The 27373-nt window shown below is 37.6% G+C and overlaps 1 protein-coding gene across 3 annotated transcripts in view; it reads right to left on the bottom strand.

Annotated features, from left to right (window-relative positions):
* Positions 1-5814: 5814 nt before the first annotated feature.
* Positions 5815-27373, bottom strand: part of LOC149537244 (GTP cyclohydrolase 1-like) — a 47632-nt gene continuing 26073 nt past the window's right edge. For 2 of the 3 annotated variants that reach the window (XM_089807471.1, XM_089807472.1), the window contains one exon: positions 5815-7319. In XM_089807471.1, the coding sequence (XP_089663597.1) occupies positions 5980-7319 (1340 nt within the window). In that variant the 3' untranslated portion in view covers positions 5815-5979. The remainder of the gene's footprint in view (positions 7320-27373) is intronic. The other variant, XM_089807473.1, reaches the window with a different exon arrangement.

The raw sequence follows: 27373 nt of genomic DNA, 5'->3' as shown, positions 1-27373 counted from the left end.
CCTTTTATATATGTACTTTGTAAAGGACCAAGGTCCCAGACAAGACTGGAGGTTTTCTTTTCCATTATTTCCTACTAGTGCCCGTTTGAACAGAGACATTTGTAATTTTACCTTTATTAATATAGTGTATAAGGCTTCGGTCGTTTACCGATTTTAAAAAATTATTGTCGTAATAATTATATTTTATTGGAGTTTTTTTAATAAAAAAATACTATATAAAAAAATTAAAATAAATAATATATATATTTTAGGGATAGTCGTATTAGCCTATAGGCTTTAAAATAGAAGTGAGCTAGTTTTTTAAAGTTTGTTTTTTTAAATTTAGTTTTTAATTATTATATATTTAATTTATTAAATTAAAATTTAATTATAATTATTATTCATAATAATTAACAAATGTTTTGATTAAGTAAAAATGGGTTTTGAAAGGACCTGAAACCTTATACAAAGAGAAAAGAAAGATATAGCAATGAAAGATCTTAAAACAATAGTGGAACACCACCCAACGAACTAGAGGAACTCACCATAGTTCCTAACAAGAGGTGTAAAATTGAACCATAGTGAACTTGAACCATAGTTCCATACAAGAACTTGAACCCATTTGTAAAATTGAACTTTTATATTTTCAAAACCAATTGAACTATGAAACTACACTTGTTTAAATACTTGTTTATTTTGTGTTGGGATCGGGTTTAATTTATTACGTGAACCAGTTTTGAATGTTTACCAAAGCCCTGGGAGTTATTGTTTGACGATGTTGTTTGTGATGTCGTGGGTTATGTGATTTCATTTGTGAGGTTTTGATTAGTGCTTATATTGAGATTTCCAGTTGTTTGTATAGGATTGATGTGGTCAGTGTGGCCTTATGAGATTTTCTGCTATGAACTTAGGGTAGGTTATCTTTATGCATGTTGGGAAGTGGCTTACAATGGAGGTCAGAGCCCTAAAGAGGCTACCTGGGTAACACATTGTAGGTTGTATTAATAAGTGATAACATTTCATTAAATGTGTTTTAAATGAATTAATAAGAGTTAGTGGATTACCTTGCCCATGCCTTGAGTGCTAGTACATCCTAGGATGGGAGTAGAGAGGATGCTTAGTTGTGACCTTGCCTCATTAGTATGCCTTGTTTGTAAGAAAGTATAGTGATGCCACATAGAGTCACTAGGAGGCCAAAGTCCAAAGAGACTGCGAGGGTAACTTTAGAGTTGACTCATGCAATGACACTTGCCCACTTACATAGTAGATTTCCTACGTGTCTTTGTTGCCTCTAGAATTAGATGTTACTTGTGTCTTGGTATCTTTGAGATAGATTATTATCGGGATTTACTTGACCTAGATTTTGGATTATGATTATTTGATTGTTATTCATATAGGATTTGAGATTATCTCCTCAACATGGTGGGAGTGGGCCATCTAGGTTCCACGAGGTCGGGTGGTAGTGTTTCTTATACCATTGATATTCGACAGCTAGATGTCGTTGTTGGATGTACTTGTGCAATGGTTCCTTTCATTTTGATCTTGTGTTTATGTTCAGTGGTCATATTTTGTTGTACTGTACCTAATTATTGGAGATCTTATGAGATGTTGTATTTATTCATGATGTATATTATTTTAGCTTTTCATACCATGTGACTTGTACAAAGGATGATTATGTATTTGGGTTATGCCATGTTGCATCTTAGTAATTGTTTATTATTTCATTTGATTCGTACTTATGGTTATTCTATGATGTGGATGTTGCTATGTATCAAATTTAATCTTAATAGAACTTATATATGTGATTCAATGTCATGGAACCCTTAAGAGATGTAATTGTTAATGAATGACTTTGTATGTATGCAAGTTATTGCTTCCGAGGTTAATTTCTTTCGAGCTCCCTAGCGGGGCATTACAAAATGGCTCTAGAAAAGTGCTCTATTAGAGTGGAATAAACTTGCAAAATGGAAAACTAATAGAGTAGATCATAATGGTGAAATTATTTCATGCTCATATATCATGGTTTTCAAGTTACAACATCCCAAACATGCTTTCAAATCAATCTGTTAAATTGATCTGCATTAACATGTTAGAAATTGCAAATGGATTTACGTTTGAAAATTGATCAAATGGATTCATCATAAGTTCAAATTTGAAACATAACATGTATTTGACCCCTAGAATACAATGGTGAAGGAAATTTCTCATTGGGTCAGAGTTATAATCAGTCAAACAGGGTTTCCCAGAATTCTGAATAGATCACATCAACAAGATAACAATAAACAACTGACTTTGAGAAACTCAAAACCCTGTCAAAACATGTTATAACAATTTGAAATATGAAACATAGGTTTTCTTATATCCAAACTAAACATTCCCAAGGTGGTGAGTCATGACACTCAACTGGGTGCAAAATATTCAAATACAAACTAGGCTTCTGACCACTATTTGACATTTAGAAGGAAAACATAGATTTGACAAGTGCTCAAAATGAAACTTCACTAAATGACTCGGAATTGCAACTTATCATCATGAGACATGCATATATTGAAAGAAAGGCAACAAACATCTAAAACACATCATAGGCCTCAAAATGATAGTTAGCTACGCATGCATGAAAAATATCTATAGGGGTTAACCTTTTGCAAAAATTTCAAATCAATACTCAAAGTTCTTGTTGCAAGTTTGAGTCCCACCACTATGATTATCACTTGTATTTGCAAAAGTTATTGAAAGCTGATGATCTAATAATAACTAAAATTTCTATTGTGAAAGATATTTTAAATGACTAAGCTGATCATGATAGTTTTCATCTTGTAAATGAACAACAAAGTGTTTATGCCATTACATTGATGGTCTATGTGTTGTTTGTATAAACATGTCTTAGGTACTTGTTGATTATCATGTGATACAATTTTCAAAAGGCCAATGCCTTATAATGATCAGAGTACTTGTGATTATCATATGAATTGATATTTAGGAGGCCATTACTCAAAGTACTTGGTGAGTATCATGTGTTGATGTTCAAGAGGTTCTTTCATAAATGATATTATCTTGTTTATATATATATATATATATATATATATATATATATATATATATACATGTAGTTTATTTATTTTATCATAACAAATTGATTTATTATATTAATATATATTATATTGCTTAATTATTTTATTGTAACAAATTTAGTTATTTATTTATATTCTAATTATATTTCATATTATGATAATATTAAACACATGATCATATATAACCTTTATTATTTATATTATAATTGTTTAAAAATTTATATGGTATTTGTATTATTATTGCTTTATATAAATATCTCAATATTGTTATTAACATATATTATTATTAATTGGTTACTATTTGTATTTATTTATCAAATCTTTCTTCAAGAGGAGAATGTTATAATTAGGGTTTGAAGTGGGGGACATGACAATTTCAAGTTAAGTGGACAAAATCTTGCGGAAACTCCATCAATAACCACACTTGTAATACCTATTGTTAAACAATGAACACTTCATGTCATGTGTGATTTTTGAGTCAAACCCATTGACCCATATTTAATGCACCAAACCCATCTCTCATGAGAATGAATGGAACACTTAGCACTCATTGGATCTAGGTGACGCTCATAGAGGTGAAGTGTTGATCCTACTTGCCTAGATCAATATCCCTATCATCTCTTTGTCAAGATGCATTATACTTTACATGTTACTTTTGTCTTGGGATTTGTCTTTATACAAAATAAACTAGCACTCAACTCAAATTGTTGAGGGCTTGTATCTACTAGTTGATCTACTTATTGTGTGGACATTCCCTTGTGGTTGAATGTCTCTTAAGAGCCATCTTGGACTACCAATAAATCAAGTGTCACTCTCATCCTACATGAGAGAATAGGTTCATGGACTAGTATTCAATCTTTGATGTGGAGAAGCCACAACCTCTCGCCCGGTCATCACGGTTTCATCACACCATTACTGAAGTGTTTTGTTGTGTTAACATGCTCAATGCACTAGTGATGTTTCCATAAGTGTCATTCTTTGTTGTGACAACTTGTGTGGATGCATGTGCAATGTGACATAAATATCTCACTTGCAAATGCAAAACAATTGTTTGTTTATGTCTTGAGTAAAATCTTTTAAGGCATTTCAGTTGAGTTGATCTTGGGAAAACTCCATCAATAAGCACACTTGAGTTGTAGTTATAAAGTGATGAGTGATGTCTCAAAGTCTCAATGCCTTCCCCCTGTTAGGAACACCGATCTACGATGAATGCTACATGAACCATTTGTGCTCACAAGGAATTATTCCTATGTACAACTCACAAAATATGGCTTGATAAAGATTGATTCAAATACTAATCAATTGAATCCTAATAAAAAAGCATATAACTTTTCATATTTGCAAAGATCATTATCATTATAGCAGAATTTATTGTATGTATGAAGTCACTCTAAGAATTAAGAAAATATATCGAAAGGTGCAAGTCAAAATGCATGATGTTGTAGTAAGATAATACAATGTGATGCTTTGACCCATACTAATGCTTCCAATATAGGGAATGTTCTTATTTTTTAAATTATGAGTTGCATATGAAGGTCATGCATATAGCTAATAAATTGAACAATTTATCAATCTTCTGAATTTCATAATATTTTTAGTGTGCCAGAAACAAAAAATAATCAATTTATACAGAGGACACAAAATCCTTAGACAAAGATTCCAGGTTTGACTTCTCTAGGTGGTGTTTCATTTGCTAATGTAGATTCATTTATAGATTTGCATACATAAATTCTGTACACTAAAACATCAACTTATAAGAGGGTGGTGGGTAAGATTCAGCGTTTAGGACAACACAGATTTATACGATTAAGCACACGTTGGCACAAATTGCTTACCACAGATTTCAAAGAAAACAAAACTGCAAACTTTGGATTCTCTAGGTGTTCATTTGCTAATTTTGTTTCATTTATAGAAACATACATACATCACCTAGGTAAAAGGATTATGATTTCGATTCAGCATTTAAGGCACAACACCAACAATGATAGTTAAGCACACATAATAGCTTCAGAATTCAGGCAGAGCAAATATGGCAGGCCCAATTTTGTAGATGGCAGTACACTATCAATGTATTATAGCTTTATATCCTGGTACATATGAAGCAAAACATGAATATTAGATAATGGATCAATAAATAAATCTGTTAAATGAATCTAAAATAAAACAAACAGGTGAAAACATGTCGGAAAAAAAAAATTCGTACAGAAAGCATGAAGATTGTTACAACCCCATTGTGGCTGATTATAAAGGAATCACAACTCAATTGAGAATGGAACACATTCCAAGTCCTTAAACAATGTGAAGCACTGTATGATGTACCATAGCAAAAGTGTTTCTCTAAGGTCAAATTCTGTGTCAAGAACTGCACTCAAATAATGTGCGTTTGAAGTGTTCTCAAGCAATTTCAAACGCAGAGAGCCAAAACATTAATATGCAGAGTTAAAACATTAATATAGAAAAACCAGTCCAGTGAATAGAGATGGTGGAAACAAAAACAATGGATCAAGTGCTTGTGGAAGTAACTGTGATTTTTGCATCAAAGTTACATTTTTCTGCATCAACATTTTTTATCACACTCAATGATCCATCATCAAGATCACAAACTCTATCAGTCAAGCATAACCATTGAAATGACATACAAGAATTGGAGAATGATAGATAAGGGTCAGCAGATTTGGAATAACAAAAGAAAATGATGAATCGTAGCTACAGCATTTCATGCAGAACAAATCAGTCGAAGCATCACTGCAAAGAAACAAATCAGTAAAAGAAGAATCCTTCTGTCAAGCGAATTTCTCTGACAAAATTCTTGGATTTATCTGGAAAAGTGAACAATCAAAATCGTAACAGAGATAATGAAATGATAAATGGAGGATCATGTCACATAATGAAATAGCTATCATGTAAATACAAATTGAAGTATGCATAATCATCTCCTTTCGGGATCTTTACTTAGGATTTTCTGGAAGAATGAAAGTTTTGCTGCCGAATCTGTGACAAATCTGCCAAGCACAGCAATAGTAGCCGTGCTGCTGCCAATTTTTTCAATACCCCGAGAAAGCATGCAAATGTGGCTTGCCTCAAGAACAACCATAACACCAGCTGTGTTGCAAGTAGAAGCGACAATTTCAGCAATCTGCTTTGTAAGCCTTTCTTGAACTTGAAGCCTCTGGCTGAATAATTGAACTATAGCATTCATTTTTGACCTGTCAAGCTGTTGTTTTTCCTCAATACAAAAGTAGCCTATATGTGCAACACCAAAAAAGGGCAGCAGGTGATGCTCGCATTGTGAAAAGAAAGGCATATCAATTTCTATAAGAAATCCACTAGAAACAGCATCTGTGCTGCCCAGTGTGTCCAATGCAGGAGAAGACCCTCCTCTATAAGAGTCTGCAATATTACAACCAAAACCATTCACTTGAAATCCTGGTTTTCTTACACAAAAGTTTAAGAGCCACCAAACATAGCAACGTGGTGTATCCTGTAGTTCTTCCCTCCTCGGATCTTCACCAACAGCAGAAATAATGGACTCAACTGCAGCAACCATCATAGAGAAGCTAACTCCAACTTTTGCTTGTAAATTTAAATTGAGCTGAGAATTTGGACCACATATTTTTTTTACCTTGTGACTGCTAAACCTTAGTTCATTATCATCTAGTGTTTTTCCATTTACTAGAAGCAATTGTATGTTGTGTGACTGAAAGGGACACCAACTCCCTTGCTGACCAGCAGATCCAGTAGAACAAGACCTCTTGATATTGACACCACCAAGGCCTAAAACAGCAATAAACTCGCTCCATGCATCACTGCTTTCATCTTCAAAAAGGCCAGAACCAGCACAAACAGAAAAGTAATTCCAGCCACGTATCTCCTGATTATCAGAGTTTACTACATAAGCATTACCATTCATTCCAAGAAACTGCATATGCCAGCACTCCAAAGCAACTGCAATACCTAAGGGCCTTATGGTGTCATACAATGTCTTGGATACTTCTTTTGCTAATCTCTGTGGTGCTTGCAACCTCTTAGCAAATGCTTCTGCAACCCTAGAAAGTTTGCTTAACCCAACAACTCTTTGTCTTGATGAAATGTAAGCAACATGAAAACGCACCTTAAAAGGTAACAGGCAGGTCTCACAATATGAGAAAAGATCAATATTCCGCACCACGACCAACCCACCAGATCCTCCTCCACAGCCAATAACATTTTCTATACCCGCTTCTGGAAATAAAGCTCCCCCAACTATATCCTTTACCGTTTGACTGTAACCTGTTGATTCCATCCATTATAACAAGTTAACATAAAGGGTTCTACAAGTACATGCTATTTCCTTCAAAAATTATATTATATTACCAGCTACAGAAACATTTTTTACAACTGGATGAAAAAGAAAGTGTGACCTAAAGCACCAAGGCCTTTTATTACTTTACAAAAAGTAGTCTCCAATTAACAGGTTGTAATACGCTAAAACCAAGTCTCAACCCATCGAAAAGGCAAAAAAGAAAAACTCACAATACAAAAAGTGTAAGTACAAGATCTGAATTCATATATATTACCCAAGTATGTGTCTACAGTGAGAAACTCACCAATGGATCACAGAAAATAATACTGAGAATCTGGACAAAATCCTCTCCAAACAACACAGAGGCAGGTGTGTTTATGCTGAGTTGAAACCGTCGTGCACAAGCATACACCTTTAAATTAAATAAAATAAAATTAATGTCCACAAATGAGAAAAATATATCAATGAGACTTGAAAGTATGTGCAGTTGCAACAAAAATGTTTTAGGGAGATCACAACCATTGGATCTAGAAAGCAACTAAAACAGTCAACATGTAATTATGGACATGAGAAGAGGGACCATAAAGGATCAAAAGCATATATCATTAAAATCGAATGGAGAAATTCCAGCAAGATGTAAATAGGAAAAATACATTTGACTTGTGGAATGTGACATTAAGTATCAAAATAAAACATGCAAGTGACATCCATGCTGTGATAAGAGCAACAACACCTTTGCTGCTCCACACTTTGATTACATGATCCAATGTCTATCCTATATAGCATACATAAAAATTTGCAGTCTTCCATGCAATGCTATCAGTCCAATTCTAACATATCATCATTCCAGTAATCTCATCTCCAACTTGTGTGCAAAAGTGTAATAAATAGATTTCTATTCCAAAATAAATGTGAGAAAAAAGAAATAGTAAAAGAAGCTGCCATGGATAGTCAAGAATCCAAAAATGTGAACCTTCTAATGTGAATATAAATATATCATTAGCCACTGTACAAGGTTTGCCAGTGTTGAGAAGCTCTTCTTTACTATGTAATTTAAGACATTTTTATTGTAATAGGTTTATGCATATTTTGATTTTTAGGCAGAAAATTTACAAGTATATACTGCATTGAGAGTTTTTCTATTACAATTTACAAGTTTTAGCAAGATCTCTCTCTTGCTGTTTCATCAAGTATCTCTGTTCAAACGGGTGTTTGCTACAGTTACTACAAGAAATAGAGCTTTAAGAGTAATCAATTTTAGTAACCTCATTTAATGGCTACAGGCAGTTGGTTGAGATCTCCAAATGCCGTTGTGAAATTCGGTTTTAATGATGCCTATAAGGTAAACAGGTAAACTAGTGCAGGAGAGGTCATTTGTGATTCGGATAGTCTCTTTTTTTCTTGGAGGATCCATACTTCTGGTCCCTTGCACAATTAGTGGTTGAATGCGACTCGGGGTAAGCACTTGCTAAAACATTAGGTTTAAAATATTGGTGGTTGAAATGAGATGCATTATTGGTTTAAAATGGGCTTCACAAAGGTTCAAGCAAAAACTAGAAACTATATAAGCTTTTGGAGGAGGCCATTAAAGTCAATAAATCCTTTGATGGAATTAGAGAAGTCAATAAAGCTATCTATCTTTTGCCCAACTGCAGTATTGACTAGGAATCACACAGTAACCTATAGTTATTTTCCATATTGTTCATGTCTGGCAGAATTAATTTATTACGAACCATATTAAAATCCAATCCCTTAAATACTCACTCCACCATCCTTACTCATTACAGCATCACCCTATCTATTATACTGTAACTGGTACACATATAATGAATGCCACATATGTTGGCAACCACTCAATCTGTATCCCCCAAGATCCTTTTACTTGAGCTGATCATTAAATCAACTTGACCTGGCTTTTAAGTCCCTTGCACCAGTATAATACATAGCGAGTTGGAATGGGCATAAATAGGGGATTTGTCAAATGTTGTCATGTATCTTCTTCTGTTTCTTGTAGATACTGAGTAGCTTTAGGGCTTATTGGTGCTCATTCTTATAACTGGACAAATGATTTGACACTGCAAAAAAACTGCTCAGCAAATTTATTTTTTAACTCAGGATACCTCCAATACTGATGATGCAGCAACTCTATGTTTTATTAAGGTGGTTTTGGAGAGACGGGTTGTGACAAGGATGCACTTATACTGAGAGAGGGAGGTAAATCAGTATAATATAAACTTTTACTTTTTCAAACTTTAACAACCATAATAGCATCAGTTGTACAATATCATTCACATAATATACAACAATTACGCAAGACGAGAACACAAGATTTACATGGAAACTCTTACGAGAGAAAACTGTCATAAAACATTTCTTATTTAAACTTGTATTACAAACTTCAAAGGAACCAATCCACAGTAGACACCAATCCCCTCAATTTGTAGGCACAAACACCCTCAACTGAGCATCAACTCAGTAAGAGATGCCAATCTCTTCTTTTGGTAGGAGATGCCAACCTCTTCTACAAGAATTCATTTTATAAATCTGCCTTAAATATACTAAGAATCACCTCAATAGGTTTGCAATAAATCTGCATTAGATTAGCCATGAATCACTTAAAGTTTCTCTTCACAATTCTGCTCTAAACCTCTTTAAAATCTGTTGCAACTCTTTTTCATAAAACTGATCTTAATTCTACATATTTCTCTACCCCTCTTCAAAATAAATCTTGAATACTCTTCATATTTCCTCTTCTCAATCTGATCTTAGATCTGTTATTCTTCAAATAATTCTCATTGTATTACTTTTCCCTTCTTCGGAAATCTGCTCACAACTCATCCATAAATCTTATCATAAAACCACTGTAAATCTGCTCGTTAATCCTGTGTGAATCTGCTTCTCTCTCTCAAAAGTCTGATCTTAATCTGCTTGTATGGGAAAGATGCTATATTAGATTTGTGACTTTTTCTACATGTAAAGTAGTCCTTACATTTCAAACTTCAACTCACATATATTTCTACTTTAAATCTACATAACCTTACAAATTTGCATACTCTTACTCATATTTTGTTGTATATATTATTTATCCTTTTAAATTTAACTCACTCAACTCTTCCCTTGATTGCACACCACAAAGCTTGTAATATATCTTTTTCAAAGGATGAAACTCAACGAAAGATTACATAATTTCTAAAGGAGGCATCCTTCTTCTAAATTTATGTCTTTTAAAAATGCTTGATTTTTGTTCCTAGTTTATCTATGCTTCTTTTCGTCGCTAACATCTCTGTTGTCTTGGGCAATATGATCTCAACTTATATGGTTTTGACATGGGCACCAATATAGAAGTCAGCCATCTTTAATTTATTTTATTTTATCTTCCCTTATGAAGATCAGCCATCTAAAGAATTGGAGCTTAAATTAGTGCTTCCTTTGAGATTATAATCGTTTCCTTGCCTTGTTTAATTGCTGCTCTTTAAATAAATTTTTGTTCATTAATCACTGTCTTTCTTAACAATATGTATTGCTGCCTTTTTCTAAACATTAACACCTTTAATTGCTGCTCTTTAAATTAATTTCTGTTCATTAATTACTGTTTTTTTTATCAATCTCTATTGATCACTTTTTCAAAACATAATCACTGCCTTTATGAAACTTTCCTATCACTCCGCATTGGAATTGCCTCTTCTTCATATCACTTATAGTTAACTTAGGCAACCAATGCAGATTTATAGATGTGTTTTGTCAAAGTATGGTTGGCCTGGAGTAACTTTTATATTGCATTACTTGAATGGTCGCTGTCATTTTATAGCACTAATAGTTAACTTGGATGAGGCTGGCCCCCATTAATGGACTTTATTAAATTTCATCTTGCCTTGGTTAGGGTGAAGAATACCCTTGATTAAAGTGTAAATGTTTCCACTAATGAAATTGCTGTATACTTTCTGTTCAGTCTATTACGTTTACAAGGTATGTATGTATTTCTATTTCTTTGAAAAATTATTAATGATTTCTCCATCCTATCCAGTGTACAATTTCTTGAATATGATCAATGTATCCAGTTTCTTAACTAAAAGATTTACATCAGCATATCAAATACCAACCTTGTTTTTCACTCTTTGACATTATTAACAATTGATCTTCTTACTTTTGACATCAACGACAATATGTCCAGTGGAGCAGTCTACAGAAAGTGGACCTGCGAAGATTGAAGGCATGTACGAGGGAGGACTTTGTCAGTGTAATGACTAAATTTGTCCCTGAACAAAGGATTTGTCTGTAGCTACACTAAAAAAGTTAAAACGGTTGCTGCTACCTTCAATACTGATCATGCATCAACTCTAGGTTTTATTAAGGTGATTTTGAATGGGACAGACTATTCTATATAAAGCAGGCCTTCCAAGATCAATGCGTGTATCAAGGAGGACTATGTCAACAAAATGGTTAACGTTGTCCCTGAATAAAGAATTTGTGTGTAGTTACTTCACCTTTTCTTTTCATCTATGTATAGAGATGAGATGGTGATGACTACGGCAGAAAAAATGTTGGGAGGAGGTGTCGTGGCTGCGGGAGGAGCATCAAAGGAAGACCTGTGTTTGGCATGCAAGGAAAAAAAAGAGTTTATAAAAAGCTGCAAGGGGTGTGTAATGAGCCAGCCAGTGCTCAGGGTTGCTGCCTAATATTGGAAGATAGAACTGTTTAATAAAATGGTGGAATGTGGGAAATCTGGAGTCAACCTTCAGCACTCACTGGACTAGTTTCAATGTGAATTTACTGTTGATGTTATTCCTGCAAATAAGGCTTCCACCTCTGATATAGCCACAGTCCAGACTCCAAACAGTTACCCAATCTGCCTGCCGTAGGTTTGTTGTTGCTATGATGCTTTTGATGTGTATTGGTTTTCTTTGTTCAAACTTTCAATGGTTTGACAGCTTAAATTAAGCATAGGAAAAGTATTGGAATTTAGAACAACTAGTTTGTATTGACAGAGAGTTTTAAGATTAACCAGACACAATTCATTACACAAAGGAGGTAACCAAATTGTAATGTGCCCCTTTTCGACAGCTTCAGAGTTTCAAGGATTAGCCTATTATTGTGATCCTCGTAGGCTAATTATTGTGGATAGAGGGTCTTCTAAGGCAGTGGCTTGGTTTGGGAGGGTCTTGTCTTCTCCAGAATTCAGCAAGCTACAGGTTGGTCTTCGTTTGGCTCAGATTGGACTTCGTTTGGGCTTAGTTTTGTGTACTTACTATTTGTGGTAAGTTGGGTGTTGATTGAGATGGACTCTTTCTGTTTTTGGAAAGTGCATTTGGTCACATGGAGAAATAATAGGTATGACTCCTATTTCAAACGGCATATTTAAATGATGAGTATTTTGGAAGTTATTATATTTTTAGTGGCCAAATTATTATTAATTTATCAAATGGCTTATTATAAAGTTATAATTTAAATTTATAATTCACTTAAGTTGAGAGTTGAGTTATCATTGAAAAGAGTCATTTGTTAATTAGTTAAGCCAAGTCAAGTGAAAGAATCTCATGGAAGCTTCTAATTAATGGTGTGTGGTGAAGCTTCTTGAGTGAAGTTACATTTTGGCAACAAAAAGGGCATCTAGAGGTTATAAATACAAGCCCATTTGTTGAGAAAAGCATGCTTCAATATTTATTTGTTTTTGTTGCTTTTGTGGCTTTCCGAGGTACTAAATTTTGTTGCCTTTGTTGAAATATAAGGGAAGCTGAGAAGTGTTTTCGAATCATTGCTGAGGTAAAGTGATTCCATTTAATTTCCCTTACCATTATTATCGGTGGCTGGGAGTATTGCATTTCTAGAGTTTGATTGGCATCTTCCATTACTATGCTTACTATGGCTTGGAAGATATATGTTGGCTAGAGGTTATCTATATTCTGCCATTGATTGAGAAGAGGGCTGATAGCTAAAGAAAATCTCATGCTTTGGTACACCTAGGGTCCGGAGTTTGGCATCATTTTTCAGTGTTTTTCTGTAAGGTCTCATTGGCTCCTCACACACCTAAATTTTTGGTTACAGGTGTTGAATTCCAGTGGTCTAAAAGTCCTGTCAAAGGCCGCATTAATGTTTGTTGTTTGACACATCTATCTCTGCTAAAACATTGTAAATTGATGTACACTTGATTGGCAAAATCGAATTACAATTGATTTGCAATTCTGGTTGTGGGTTACTGGGCAGCCTGTTGACATTCTCTGCTGTTGTTTTGCTTGTTATTGGGAGCTGTAGTTGCATGTTGAGTTTGGGTAAATTCTAGTGTCACCCTGCTGAAGGAATTCAGACACCATTGGAGGGCATGATTATGTGTTTGCTCTAGCCAAATTTGGTGACCTGCTGATAAACTCTAGGCATTGCTGCTGTTGGGCAATCAGAATCTATGTGGAGGCACTTGCTAGTTTGATAGGAGCACAGACAACTTCATTATCTCAAAAGGAGTTGCAGAGCTATGTGAAATGCATGTCAATTTTTGTGCAAATCGATTTGGATCTGAAGTCACGGGTTTTTTTTAATTTATTGTCATTGCAGCATTGCCTTAAATCCCAACTTGCAGATTGGTATAAACCCCAATTACAAGACATTCAGTTTAGTGCCAATTATAGTTAAATATATATATTGGTCATTTTGCTGCTAGCCGTATTTAAGTAAATGAAATTAATTGCTAGATCTATTTGAAATTGTTCAATTAGTTGTGGGCAGTGCGTATTCCAATGTGGTGTTTCAAAATTTGGGAAAATAACGTACTTTCAGTAGTGAGTCGGGTTGGGGTTTTTACACAAATCAAGTTTCTTTTCAAGTCCACGATACAATACCTTTTCAATTCAAGGGAACGGTTCTAACTTGGTGAGTTTACAACCAACATGCACTACAGTGAGCTGTCACCTGCTATTGGCTCATGGACACTTTGCGCTACTCCTGGGTCTGGCCTTCTACTTATTCACAGCACAATTCTTGCACAGTTTGGAGTACACCCTCTCCCGTCTTGTGACTGAACTCTGCCCTATCCTGTTTGATGGTTCACGAACTTTGAACAAGGTGGTTGTGTGGTCGTTATTGCAGTCACTATCTATTTATGCAATTCCACCAACACCTGGATGCTATGGCGTGCAGGTGAGGAGTCGATTCAGTCACTTCCTCCACCTTGACAACCTACACACCGTGTATTTGCCTCTGTGTTTCCAATTCTTGGTTCTACTGTGTGGTGCCTACACAGCTGTGTATGGAACTCCCATGTTAAAGCAATCTCTACCTATGAGTATCATGCTTAACATTCACCCATGTCTCCCTTGTGACTTTGCCTTCACTTCTTCCTATGCACTGGTTTCCACATAATAGTTCGATTAATCTCTTATTTCCTTTGATGTTGCCACTATTGTTGATGAGATATTTTCTTCACTCCCAAGTCTCAAGACAACTCTAAATGATGTTGAGACTGCTAACTAAAGGGGTTTTCGTCCCAATATCCCTGTTCAACTACTAATTGCTGAAGCACCTGTGCGTCTCTCAATTTCTTTACTCAATTCGCATGCCAAAAACTTCCGCATCCCCTCCCTTTTGTTCTTTCTGCCTATTCCCCTACTCCTACCTGCCCAGCATCACTTCACCTTCCCGTAACACTCAAGAAGGTCCCAAATTGGTGTAAGATTCCTCCATTCCCACCTGTCTTCCACCTATTACAACATAGCTGCCATCAGATAAGAAAACTGTTTTACTCTATCCCACCTTCTTCCTTGCGAGTAGTTTGTCTTGTCTTCCATTTTTCCTAAGTCGCACGCTCTCCCTACACTTTCGCTTGTCAGCCTCCGAGGAGCTAAGCTAGAGGTGAACACTTGTCCTATCTTGCTAATCTTTGGGGGACATTACAATCCAACCCCCTCGAATTCACTTGTCCCCAAGCGGATCCAATCCAAATTATTGCAACCAAGCACCCCTAATAGTCCTCTTATGTAATACCCTTTCTCCCTTATCTATAATAGCCTCTAGTATCAATATCAATCTTCCCTCTTCGTCAAGAGGCGGTAGCTCTACACATTCTGATTGATTGTCTTCTTAAGGCATGACACGTGAAACATGTTATGCACCTTGTTGTCTTCAGGTAGTTCTAACTCATAGGCAACCTCTCTAACACGTCTAACCACCCTGTATGGGCCATAGTAGCGTGGCTTCAGCTTCTCTTTACCATTCCATTTGAGGGACGACTGCCTATAGGGCTGCAACATGAGATACACCACGCCCCCTTTGCTGACCCGCATACTGCTTTTGCTGGTTCTGAGCCCTCAGCATATTATCTCTCAATGATTTCATGATATCCTAAGTCTCCTGTAACCATTCCTTGGAACTTGGAGTCCTGTTATCGCTGAAGAGCAAATCTATGAAGTTGGGTGCATCATAATTGTAGACGATCATATATGGACATATGATGTGTTGTGTTATAACAATATTCAACAATGTGTACCCACTTCACCCATCACTTTTGCTGCCCGGCAACATAGTTACGTAACCTTCAAGCCATTTATTCATTATCTTTGTTTGGCCATCAGTTTGGGGATGAAAACAAGTGCTCTGAGTGAGTTCAATGCCACATAATCTGAAGAGTTCTTGCCAAAACAAACTCATGAACCTATTATCCCGATCACTAACAATCATCCAGAGCAACCCATGTAATCTAAAAATCTCCCTAAAAATATTTCAGCCACCTACACTACTTTGTGTGTGGATGGAATAGCCATAAAATGTTCAAACTTTGTTAGCCCATCCACCATCACATAGATGCAATCCCTACCTTGCACCTTCGGTAAACCTATGATGAAATCCATCACTATGTTGTCCCATTTCCGCTTAGGAATGGGTAAGGGCTGCAATAATCCACTAGAATAGGAGTGTTCGTGTTTATTTTGCTGGCAAACTGCACACTCCCTCACATGCTGTAAAACATCCATCTTGAGTCTTTTCCAAGTGAGTTGCTCTCTCACCTGCCTATATGTCTTTAAGTATCCCTAAAGTCCAGTCATAGGTGAATCATGAAATGCTCTAAGGATCTTCAACTTAATCACAAAACTAGGCACTAACCATATCCTATTCTTATACATGATCAATCCATTCACAACCGTATACCTCTTGTCCTGAATAGTGTCATCTATGATGCCTGTGGCCCACTCATCTCTAACATAATCTGCCCTAATCAGCTCCCTCCAATCATCCAATAATGCCCCAATAGCGCACAAGTGTTGTCTACGTGACAATGCATCGGCAACTATGTCTTTATTTCCCTTCACAAACACAGTCAAAATTATATGCATGTAGTTTGCTAACCCATTTTTGTTGTCTATCATTCAACTCTTGCTGCCCAAGGAAATGTTTCAAGCTGTTATGATTTGTCTTGACCGTAAACTTGTTGCCCACTAAATACTGTCTAAACTTAACCAAGGCATGCATGATGGCCAACATTTCCTTGTTGTAAATATTGTAACTCTATTCAGCACCCCTCAACTTCCTGCTCTCGTAAGCTATCGAGTGCCCATCCTGCATCAATACTACTCCAACCCCCTCTCTTGAAGCATCACAATGTAACTTGAAAGGCCTAGTAAAATCAATAGCAGCCAGCACTGAGCAAGAGCTCATCAACTACTTGAACCCAAAGCACTGTTGAGACCTATCTATCCACTCAAAAGCATCCTTTTGAGTCAAATGATAATGGGGGCTGCCGCTTTTAAATAACCCTTCACAAAGCACCTATAAAATCCACACAATCCCATGAACCCTTAGAAGTGTGAAAGGTTCTTGGGTGGAGGCCAATCCATATTAGCATGAATCTTCTTTGGGTCATCTCAGACACCTTCAGCACTAATGATGTGTCCGAGATATAATAACTCTGTCATACCAAACTAGCACTTTGACATCTTCACATAAAACGACTCCATCTCTAGGATGCTTAAAACAATGTCTAAAATTACAAGTGCTCCTCTCATGTCCTGTTGTAGATGAGTATGTCATCAAAGAAGATCAATACGAACCTCCTCAACTAATCCTTGAATGTCCTATTCATACATGACTAGAAAGTCACTAGCGCATTAGTCAGCCCAAAAGGCATGACCAAGAACTCGAAGTGCCCATAATGACACCTGAAAGCAATCTTCTCTACATCCTCATCCTGGACTCTAATCTGATGGTAGTCGAATCTCAAATCAGTCTTCAAAAAGTAGCATGCCCCATGTAGTTCATCTATCAACTCATCAATCCTAGATATGGGATACTGGTTTTTAATGGTGCGCTTATTAAGCTCCTTGTAGTCAATGCACATCTGAAATGTCCCATCATCCTTGACTAATACCATTGATGAAGCAAAGGGACTCTTACTAGGCCTGATGTGACCCATCTCCAGAAGCTCCTTAATCGCCTTCTCTATCTCATCCTTGTACCTCTTCGGGTGTTTGTAAGGTGTAATAATAACCGATTTAGTTCCATCCTCTAACTTGGTCACATGCTCTATACCCCTGTTTGGTGGTCTCCCAGTTGGTATATCACCTAAAGTGTTTGGTCAACAATTCTTGAATCTGCGGTGGGTACTCATGCTTTCGCAGCATATTCTCTTCTGGCATCAACACAACTCCTACTGCCTACTGCACCTGATCATGCTCAATTAGCCTCTCCATGCGTCTCAAAGATATCACCTTAAGCCCCTTATCTGTAAGAGTTTTAATCACCACTTTCCTACCTTGATGCTTGAACTTCAAATTCATCCAATCTAGGTTAAAAGTGAACTCCTGTAGGGTCTTCATCCAAGCCATGCCCAAAATGCAATCATAATCACTCATGGAAACCACATAAAATCGGCCTGTCATATCATAATCCCCCATGCAAAGAGGCATATCCTTCACTACTAAAGAGCTGAGAATTTGATGTCCACTAGCCACCGCGACTCTGAAACCTCTATGCATATCTGTCTGGAGCCCCAGTCTATCCACAAGTGTCTCAAATATAAAGTTGTGTGTAGCACCTATGTTTACCGCATGGGGTAAATAGATTAATGCACATAGACAATAGATAAGAATAGCAGTCCTCCTTTTATTATTCGCATATGCCAAAGACATTACATTATGCTTATGATGATTACAATGTTCCCAAAGGGTGTATAAATACTTTCCGAAAAACCTTCTCGAAGGGGTCCATCAGCTACATGACAATTACCGAAAGGCCTATCGGCTACATAATAAGAACCTTCCCGAAGGAGCCTGTTGGCTGAATTACAATTTTACCAACAATATCTACCAAGGTAATCACTTGTTACCCCTAAATAGTGCTCCTTACACAGAAGGTAATATTGTGTTCATCACCTGATAAGCAGGCTATAACTTTCCACTCAACCCCTTCGTCATCCCTAGACTCACCTCTCTTGTTGTTTCCATCTTCTGAATGGCTCTCATCTCCTTCTAATAATGATTCTTCTACTAAAAAATACTCCATGTTGGCTACCTTAGCTTTGAGAGGGCATTTATGAGAAAATCCCATGGTTCCCTACAATGAAAATGTAACCTTTTCCTTCTAAATTAATTGAATTGATAGCTGTCCAGCATTTTAGTTTCAAATTTTTGAGGTTATTCTTTGTGGAGGGGCTTCTTATCTCTAACCTTTTTAAAAGTGGAACCCTTAGAATAAAATATGTCTCTAGATGTAGTTGGCTCCATGTCCCTTGCCTTTTTATAGGCCTCCTGCAATGTACTTGGACTAAGTCCTTTGATCCATCCTCTTAATGGCTCTGTGAGGCCCTCTATAAAGAGGATTAAGAACCTATTAGGTGCTATATCAATCACTAGGGATGCTAGCCTTTAAAATTCAGCTATGTACTTTTCAACACTTGTCCATTGTTTCAACTGTGCTAACTCCTTAAGATGCAGCTCAGGATCCTTGTTATCAATGTTTCCGTGAAGTAAATGTATGAAGTAATTTGGTTATACCCCAAGGTAATCATACCATGATTCCACCATACGTGCGCAAGTCCCTCTAGGTGTAAGGTTGTAAATTTGATGGCATCCTCCTTCGACATAGGATTCAGCTGAAAATACATATCTAGCTTTTGGACCCAAACCCTTGTAGTCATCTTACTTGTTGTGTCATAAGAAGGGAAGGAAAATTTGTTAATCTTTCTTAGCCACTCAGCATGCTAACCCTTGTTGCCAACCTTTGGCATGTGTCTCATCCTTAGGTCAATGTAATCAAGTAGAGTAATGGCTGCTCAAAACTTGTCTCCTTATGTTGCCCATTCTCTCATCAATTGGCCTTGTACATCCAATAATTGAAACTCTTTCCCTTGCTAAACTTGAACTCTAGGAGTAAAATTTGGGATGCTTGGTCTCAAGCAAGTAATCCTTGCTGGTCTAGGCACTCTACCAAACTTATCAGCCACCTGTATTCCTCCATTTGGTCCATTTTGGTCAATCTGCTGGTCTATGTTGTTCATTGCATTAACCCAATTATTGGTACCCATATTTTGTCCTCCATTGACTCCCCCATTCTCATTTGCTACACCATTAATCCTATAATGTTCCCGTTATAAAATAAATTGTTTATCAAAATGTTGTTGATTGATTTAATATATCTTGGACCCATTTTAATTTTTGTTTTCGTAATTTGTGTCACTGTTGGCTATCTTTGTACACCCTTGGAAAGTTGTTCTCGACGGGTATTTAAGCACGACATGTAGGTTGTCTTTAGGCATGCAATCTGGATTATTTCTTTGTACTGCGAATTCCCGTTGGGATTCTCTATTGTTTGCCATTTTGGAAGTGAAAGATCTTCCCTATTTGGCTCTCTCGATTTTGGTGGGATTCAACCCTCACCCTATTCCGTCGCCTATATTACTTTGCTTGGATCTGGCAAATCAGAGCATCATCTTTCGGAATAAATTTTTCTTGAATGAATTGTTTGTATTCAAGTTTCCATTATTGTGTCTAATTTACTTGTGTTTACGAACGAGTTAGCAATCTTTGTGGTGGTCCCAACACCTAAGCATGTGGAATCCAGGCATTTTCGTACGGCCCTCATTATCCGTACGGCCTCCATCCTCACCCCTCCATACCACTCAGCAAAATTCATTGTACGACTCTGTGTTCTACCATTGTACGACCCCACTCTGTATGACCAACAAATAATTCGTACGGACTCACCTTCATACCCCATATGACGATCATAAATATATCGTACGGCCAATTTTACTCCTCCGTACGGCCATCTATATAGACCATACGACCTTCATCCATATGCTATCTCATACCACCGTACCCCTTGTCACCTACACCCCTGTACGGTCGTACGACCCTTCCTATTGGCCATAGTCATCACGGTACAATCAACTTGTCCTTTTGGTTTCTGAACTAAAAGTACTTGGAATAGAACATTACAGTGGTATCAGAGCTCTTTGATCCTGCCAGCATGTGGACATTGAATGAGTTTATAGCTGGAAAAGGACACATTTCGTTGATCAAATGGCTGCCGAACTCGTGGCACTACTGAGGGAACTTGCTAAGAACCAGGCACAAATCATTGATACGCAGTGACTCATGGAAGAGACTCTTAAGAAGTTGGCGGACAATAAAATATCCGACGAACAAAATGGTCACAGCACGGACTCGGTATCGAGTAAATCAAACCCTCATCCAGCACACTTGACCTTCCATGCCGACTTTTCCTTCACAACACGGAGGGAAACAACCAACCTTTGAAGAGATGCAAGAACAACTAAGAGAAAACTAGAAGAATGCAAATTTTGAAGAAGATATAACCTACAAAGATTACGCGGATTTGAGAATGAGATATTCGGGAGGCGATAACAGAGGATATTTTAACGATGATCTCAGAACGAAGTTGAGTAAAGTAAATTTGTCTCCATTTGACGAATAAGGTTCCATATCTGCGCAAGTGTGGGTAATGAAGGCCGATACTTACTTCCAACTGAATCCTATGCTAGAAGAAGCAATCAAATTTTCAGCGCTGCACTTGGAGGGAGTAGCACGAGTGGTGGCATTACAGCACCATCACATTAGGACATAATCAAATAAATACTTATACGGAATTCATGGAGAGATTGATGAGTGGTTCGATGGTAAAGATCTGGAACTCAATTTCAAAGATTTGGCAGAGCTGAGACAAAACGGATCAGTCGATTAGTACATTGCGGAATTTCAGAATTTGGTCACGGACATTTCCGAAAGAAGACGAGTAGTACTCTTCATGGATGGACTGACAAAACCTCTGAAAGGTGGGGTAAACAGGTTCAACCCTACCACCCTGTTGGAGGCTATCATTAAGGCATCGAGTATGGCATTGTCATCCACGTCATCCTCTTGAAGTTACTCACATGCCAAACCGTCGGCATTTCCGAGGGAAAATAAACCTCCGCCCAAGAAGCCGTCGTTGGACGCAGCTACTAGAAAGGAGCTCCAAAGGAAGAAACTGTGTTTCAATTGCAAGGGACCTTGGGAGCCTGGCCACAGATGCCTCAGAAAAGGGAAGATCCATTACATTGAGGTTGTGTCCAATGATGAGGACAAACAGGAAGAAATGCCTGTCGAAGACAACCAACCTCACGACGACACTAGCATGATTAGCTTAAACCGTACGAAAATAATTGCAGCTTTGGTATGGCGCAAAGGAACCATTGCCCTAGCCGGTAGCCCGAGGTGCGCAATTTTTTGTGTACGAGGAACCCTCCAAGGACGATGAGTTATGGTGATGCCAGATAGCGAAGCTACTCTAAATTTCATAAACTCATTCTTAGTAAAGTGAAGAAATCTACCTACAGAGACACACGCAAGCTTTTAGGACAAGGTTGCCGGAGGGACTCTTCTGCCCTGCACGCACCTTGTTCCTCAGCTAAGTATCACAATGGCAAATCACACGGTGACTGAGGATTTCTTCATAGTAGACATGTATCACATGGAAGTTATTCTAGGCATACAGTGGATGGAGACACTTGATGAATACACTCAGAGTTTCAAATGGATGAACTTCACTTTTGTTGTCGATGGAAATAAGGTTGTCCTCTATGGAATGGCAAATGAAGGCTCGAAAGAAGTTTCTACGTATCGAATGGAGGCAATTTTTTGGCATGATGACGTTGCGTGGGCTGCGCATTGTTTTATCTTAGCGGAACCTATAAAAGGGCATCAGACACCTCCACAGGATGATGAGCTCCAGAATATTTTGAGTAAACATGATAAAGTTTTCATTGACATTCCTCCTAGCATATTGCCTCATCGAGGGTTTGAGCGTACTATCGAGTTGGAAGCAGGAGCCAAGCTGGTCATAACCACACCGTACCGCCATCTGAAGAAATTCAAAGATGAGATCGAAAAAACAATTTAGGAACTGCTAGAGAAAGGATGGATCCGACCCAATTCCAGTCCTTTTTGCGTCATCTATGGTTTTGGTCAAAAAGAAGGATGGGACGATGCGCATGTGTGTGGACTACTGTGCGTTGAACAAAAAAACAATAAAGAATAGATATCCCATTCCAAGCATAGATGAGTTGCTAGATGAGTTGCATGGTGCAGTCTATTTTTTGAAAATAGATCTCCATTCTGGATACCATCAGATCCGCATGAGGGAGGAAGACAGAGAAAAGACAGCCTTTTGTTGCCACTACGGACATTACGAGTTTCTGGTCATGTCATTCGGATTGACAAACGCACCTGCTACATTCCAATCATGCATGAATCACATTTTCAACAAACAACTGCGTAAGTACTTATTGGTATTTTTTGATGATCTTATTTATAGTAGGACATGGGAGGAGCACCTGAAGCATTTGAATGAAGTTCTAAGTATCATGGAGGAACAGTCTTTGTTCGCCAAGCAGTCCAAGTGTGAATTCGGTATGACAAAAATATTGTACCTGGAGCATGTTGTTAGTAAATACGGAGTTCAAGTGCATCAAGAGAAGATTTAGGCTATCCTTGACTCGCCTCCCCCAAAATCACTCACGGATTTGCGAGGATTTTTCGGACTATGTAGTTATTACCAGAGGTTCGTCAAAGGATTCTCTGCTCAGCGCACCTTTGACGAATTTGACAAAGATGGAGTCTTTCCAGTGGAACAAAAAGGCACAACTCATTTTCGATAAACTGAAAGAGGCAATGAGCACTTGTCCCGTACTGGCATTACTTGACTTCACTTGACCATTCATTTTGAAGTGTGATGCGTCCAGAGAAGGAATTGGCACGGTACTGATGCAGGATAGACACCCCATAGCTTATGAGAGCAGGAAGTTTACGCAAACAGACACCTCTATTCTATCTATGACGAGGAGATGTTGACCATCATACATGCACTAACCAAGTTCTGACAGTATCTTATAGGTGCCAAGTTTGTCATTCGCATGGATCACAATAGCCTGAGATGCTTTTTGGAGCAACGGGATTTGAACAAGAGACAACAGAAATGGGTAAGCAAGGTTCAGGCCTTCGATTTTGATATTGAATATGTAAAAGGAAGAAACAATGTGGTTGCAGATGCTTTGTCTAGAAAGTCCGCCGTCTGCTTACTAACCTAGATTTCAGCTGATTGGAAAGCATAGTTGTTGGTAGAGTATTCCAAAAACACATTTGCCTGTAAGCTAATGGATGGCATCACCAAGGATGATAAGTACAGAGTAGTAGATGACATCATTTACTATAAGAGTTGGATATTCCTAGTGCCTGAATCTAAATTGAAGTAGAAAATCCTAAAGGAAGTACACGACTCACCCTTGGTAGGACATCTAGGTTTCGTCAAAACATACAGAAGTCTACGGGAGAGGTTTTCATGGAAAGGATTAAAAGGGGACATGTTGTAGTATGTAAGAGAGTGTGCAGTCTGCCAGCATAACAAATCCGAACATACCCTACTTGTCGGGTTACTGCAGCTGTTGCCAATTCCAGAACATAAGTGGGAAAGTATCTCGATGGATTTCATAACAGGGCTTCCCAAGGTGAACAAAAAGGATTGCATTTTCGTGGTGGTCGACAGGTTGACAAAGTATGCATATTTCTTCGCCATCCCCTCAGAATTTCAAGCCGCACAAGTTGCCAAGCTATTTTTTAGAGAAGTCTTTCGTTTGCACGGGTTACCCCGAAACATTATCAGTGATCGGGATAGGTGATTCAACAGTATCTTTTGGACATAACTGTTTCGGATGGTATGGACAGAATTCTCACCAAGTACTAGCTACCACCCGCAAACTAACGGACAAACAGAGATTGTGAACAAATGGCTTCAAGGTTACCTTCGGAACTACGTTTGGGCACAAAAATGGGCATGGGTCAAATGGATACATCTAGGGGAATATTGCTACAATACCATGTACCACATGTCCATTAGAATGGCACCCTTCAAAGCTCTGTACGGGTATGAACCCCTTTCCTTCATCGATACGGTTTTGGGAGACAGTCGCGCACCAAGGGCGAGGCATTGGCTTCAAGAGGGACAAAACATACTGAGATGCTTGAAGGAAGACTCACAGCAAGCACAAAATCAACAGAAAATGTATGCCGACAGACATAGATTGGAGAGGAGTTTCGAAGGGACTTCGTTTATCTTAGGCTCCAACCATATCAGCAATCCTCATTGAAGGAAAAGGAAAAAGAAAAATTGAAACCCAAATTCTATGGCTCTTATCGTGTAACTCGCCACATTGGTGAAGTTGCCTACGAGCTGGAACTTCTGGAGGGTAGCCGTATTCATAATGTCTTCCATATTTCTTGTCTGAAGAAAGCCATAGAGCAAAACGTCATAGTTGCTACTGACCTTCCGCCACTCAATGAAGAAAGAAAACTCATTTTGGAACTGGCCAAGATCCTCGAAGTACATGAAAAGATCCTACAAAACCGCACTATGAAAGAATATTTGGTATGCTGGCAACACCTACCATTGGACAACGTAACGTGGGAGGGCGAGCACATTCTCTAGCACCTGGCATTGCATTTGCTTGAGGACAAGAAAAATTTGGGACAGGAGGACTGTAATGTTCCCGTTATAAAATAAATTGTTTATCAAAATGTTGTAATGGGCCAATTGATTTAATGTATCTCAGACCCATTTTTATTTTTGTTTACGTAATTTGTGTCGCTGGCAGCTATCTTTGTACACCCTCGGAAAGTTGTTCTCGACGAGTATTTAAGCACAGCATGTAGGTTGTCTTTAGGCATGCAATTTGGATTATTTCTTTGTACTGTGAATTCCCGTTGAGATTCTCTGTTGTTCGCCATTTCGGAAGTGAAAGATCTTCCCTATTTGGCTCTTCTAGTTTCGGTGGGATTCAACCCTCACCCTATTCTGTCACTTGTATTACTTCGTTTGGATCTCACAAATCAGAGCATCATCTTTCGGCATAAATATTTCTTGAATGAATTGTCTATATTCAAGTTTCCATTATTGTGTATGATTTACTTGTGTTTACAAACGAGTTAGCAGTCTTTGTGGTGGTCCCAACACCTAAGCGTGTGGAATCCAGGCATTTCCGTACGGCCCTCATTATCCGTATGGCCTCTATCCTCCCACCCCTCCATACCACTGAGCAAAATTCATTGTACGGATCTATGTTCTACCATTGTACGACCCCACTCTGTAAGGCCAGCAAATAATTCGTATGGACTCACCTTCATACCTCGTATAGCCATCATAAATATATTGTACTTCTAGTTTTACTCCTCAGTACGGCCATCAGTATAGACCGTACAGCCTTCATCCATACGCTATCTCATACCATCGTACCCCTTGTCACCTGCACCACAGTACGGCCGTATGGCCCTTCCTATTGGCCATAGTCATCACAGTACAATCAACTCGTCCTTCTGGTTTCTGAACTAAAAGTACTTGGAACAGAACATTATAAATCCCAACGTTATTTGCTGCATTATTGTCATTTATGTTCAGATTAAACCCTACTTGTCTTGCCATCATTTGCATCATGAATTCTATTCGCTGCCCATAGGTGAATATTTACTAATCACAAGTGAAGATCATCTCATTCTGAAATGCAAAAAAGAACTTGCTTCTACATTACTTCCTGGGACTAGAAATATGGCAAGAACATTGCATCATTCTAAATCAAGGTAAATACACTCTTTATATCCTAAACAGATTTGGAATGAAGAACTGCAAACCTATATCTACGCCCATGGAAACAAATCTACATAAGTTAAAAGATGCAACCTCTGAGTCAAAATTAGATGATCCTACTCTTTATCATCAAATAATTGGATCATTAATGTATTTGGTGAATACCAGGCTAGACATTTGCTATGCTACAAACACTCTTAGTCAGTTCATGTGTGAGCTCGGGAAAAATACATCTAGTAGCAGCAAAACATATCATGAGGTATCTATGTGGAACTATTGGACTTGGATTAAAATATGATAATGTTGGTATACGTCTACATGGATATTTTGACTCAAATTGGGTCGGCAATGTTGTTGATTGTAAAAGCACTCCAACGTGTTGTTTCAACTTAGGCTCTACCATAATATCCTGGTTCGGCAAAAAGCAATCATCAGTTGCATGGAGTTCTACAGAAGTCGAATACATTGCAGCATTCATGGGAGCTCAAGAAGTAGTATGGATGAGGAAATTACTAGTAGAATTGGTTGGACAATCCATGGACCCCACTATTATACGCTATGATAATCAAAAGTATACAACTTTTAGTAAATCCAGTATTTCATAACAGATCAAAACTAATTGAGATCACTTCATAGGTAAACTTGTTATTATGATTAAAATGTAATTATATTTTCTGAGGTTGAGTCTCAATTAAATTTTAATTAAAAGATGTGTATTTCTTTTATCATGTGAGTTATTACATGATTATGTAGAAACATCGTGAAAGGTGATGATCTTTCATTAAAGTTTGATTGTGGTTACTATTGTAACGTGACAATCTTAGCAATAGTTTACCTATTATCATGATGGATATCATTTAGTTGATGTCCCTGGAGATACATGTCTCTTATGTAACCTTTGAAGTTACATTATTGAGATATGGCATGGTTT

This window comes from Cupressus sempervirens, chromosome 10 (genome assembly GCF_028749045.1).
Source record: "Cupressus sempervirens isolate cs-2001-9-10 chromosome 10, ASM2874904v1, whole genome shotgun sequence".
Lineage (NCBI taxonomy): Eukaryota > Viridiplantae > Streptophyta > Pinopsida > Cupressales > Cupressaceae > Cupressus > Cupressus sempervirens.
Note: the sequence above shows the minus strand (reverse complement) of the source record. Positions and strands in the feature narration are given on the sequence as shown.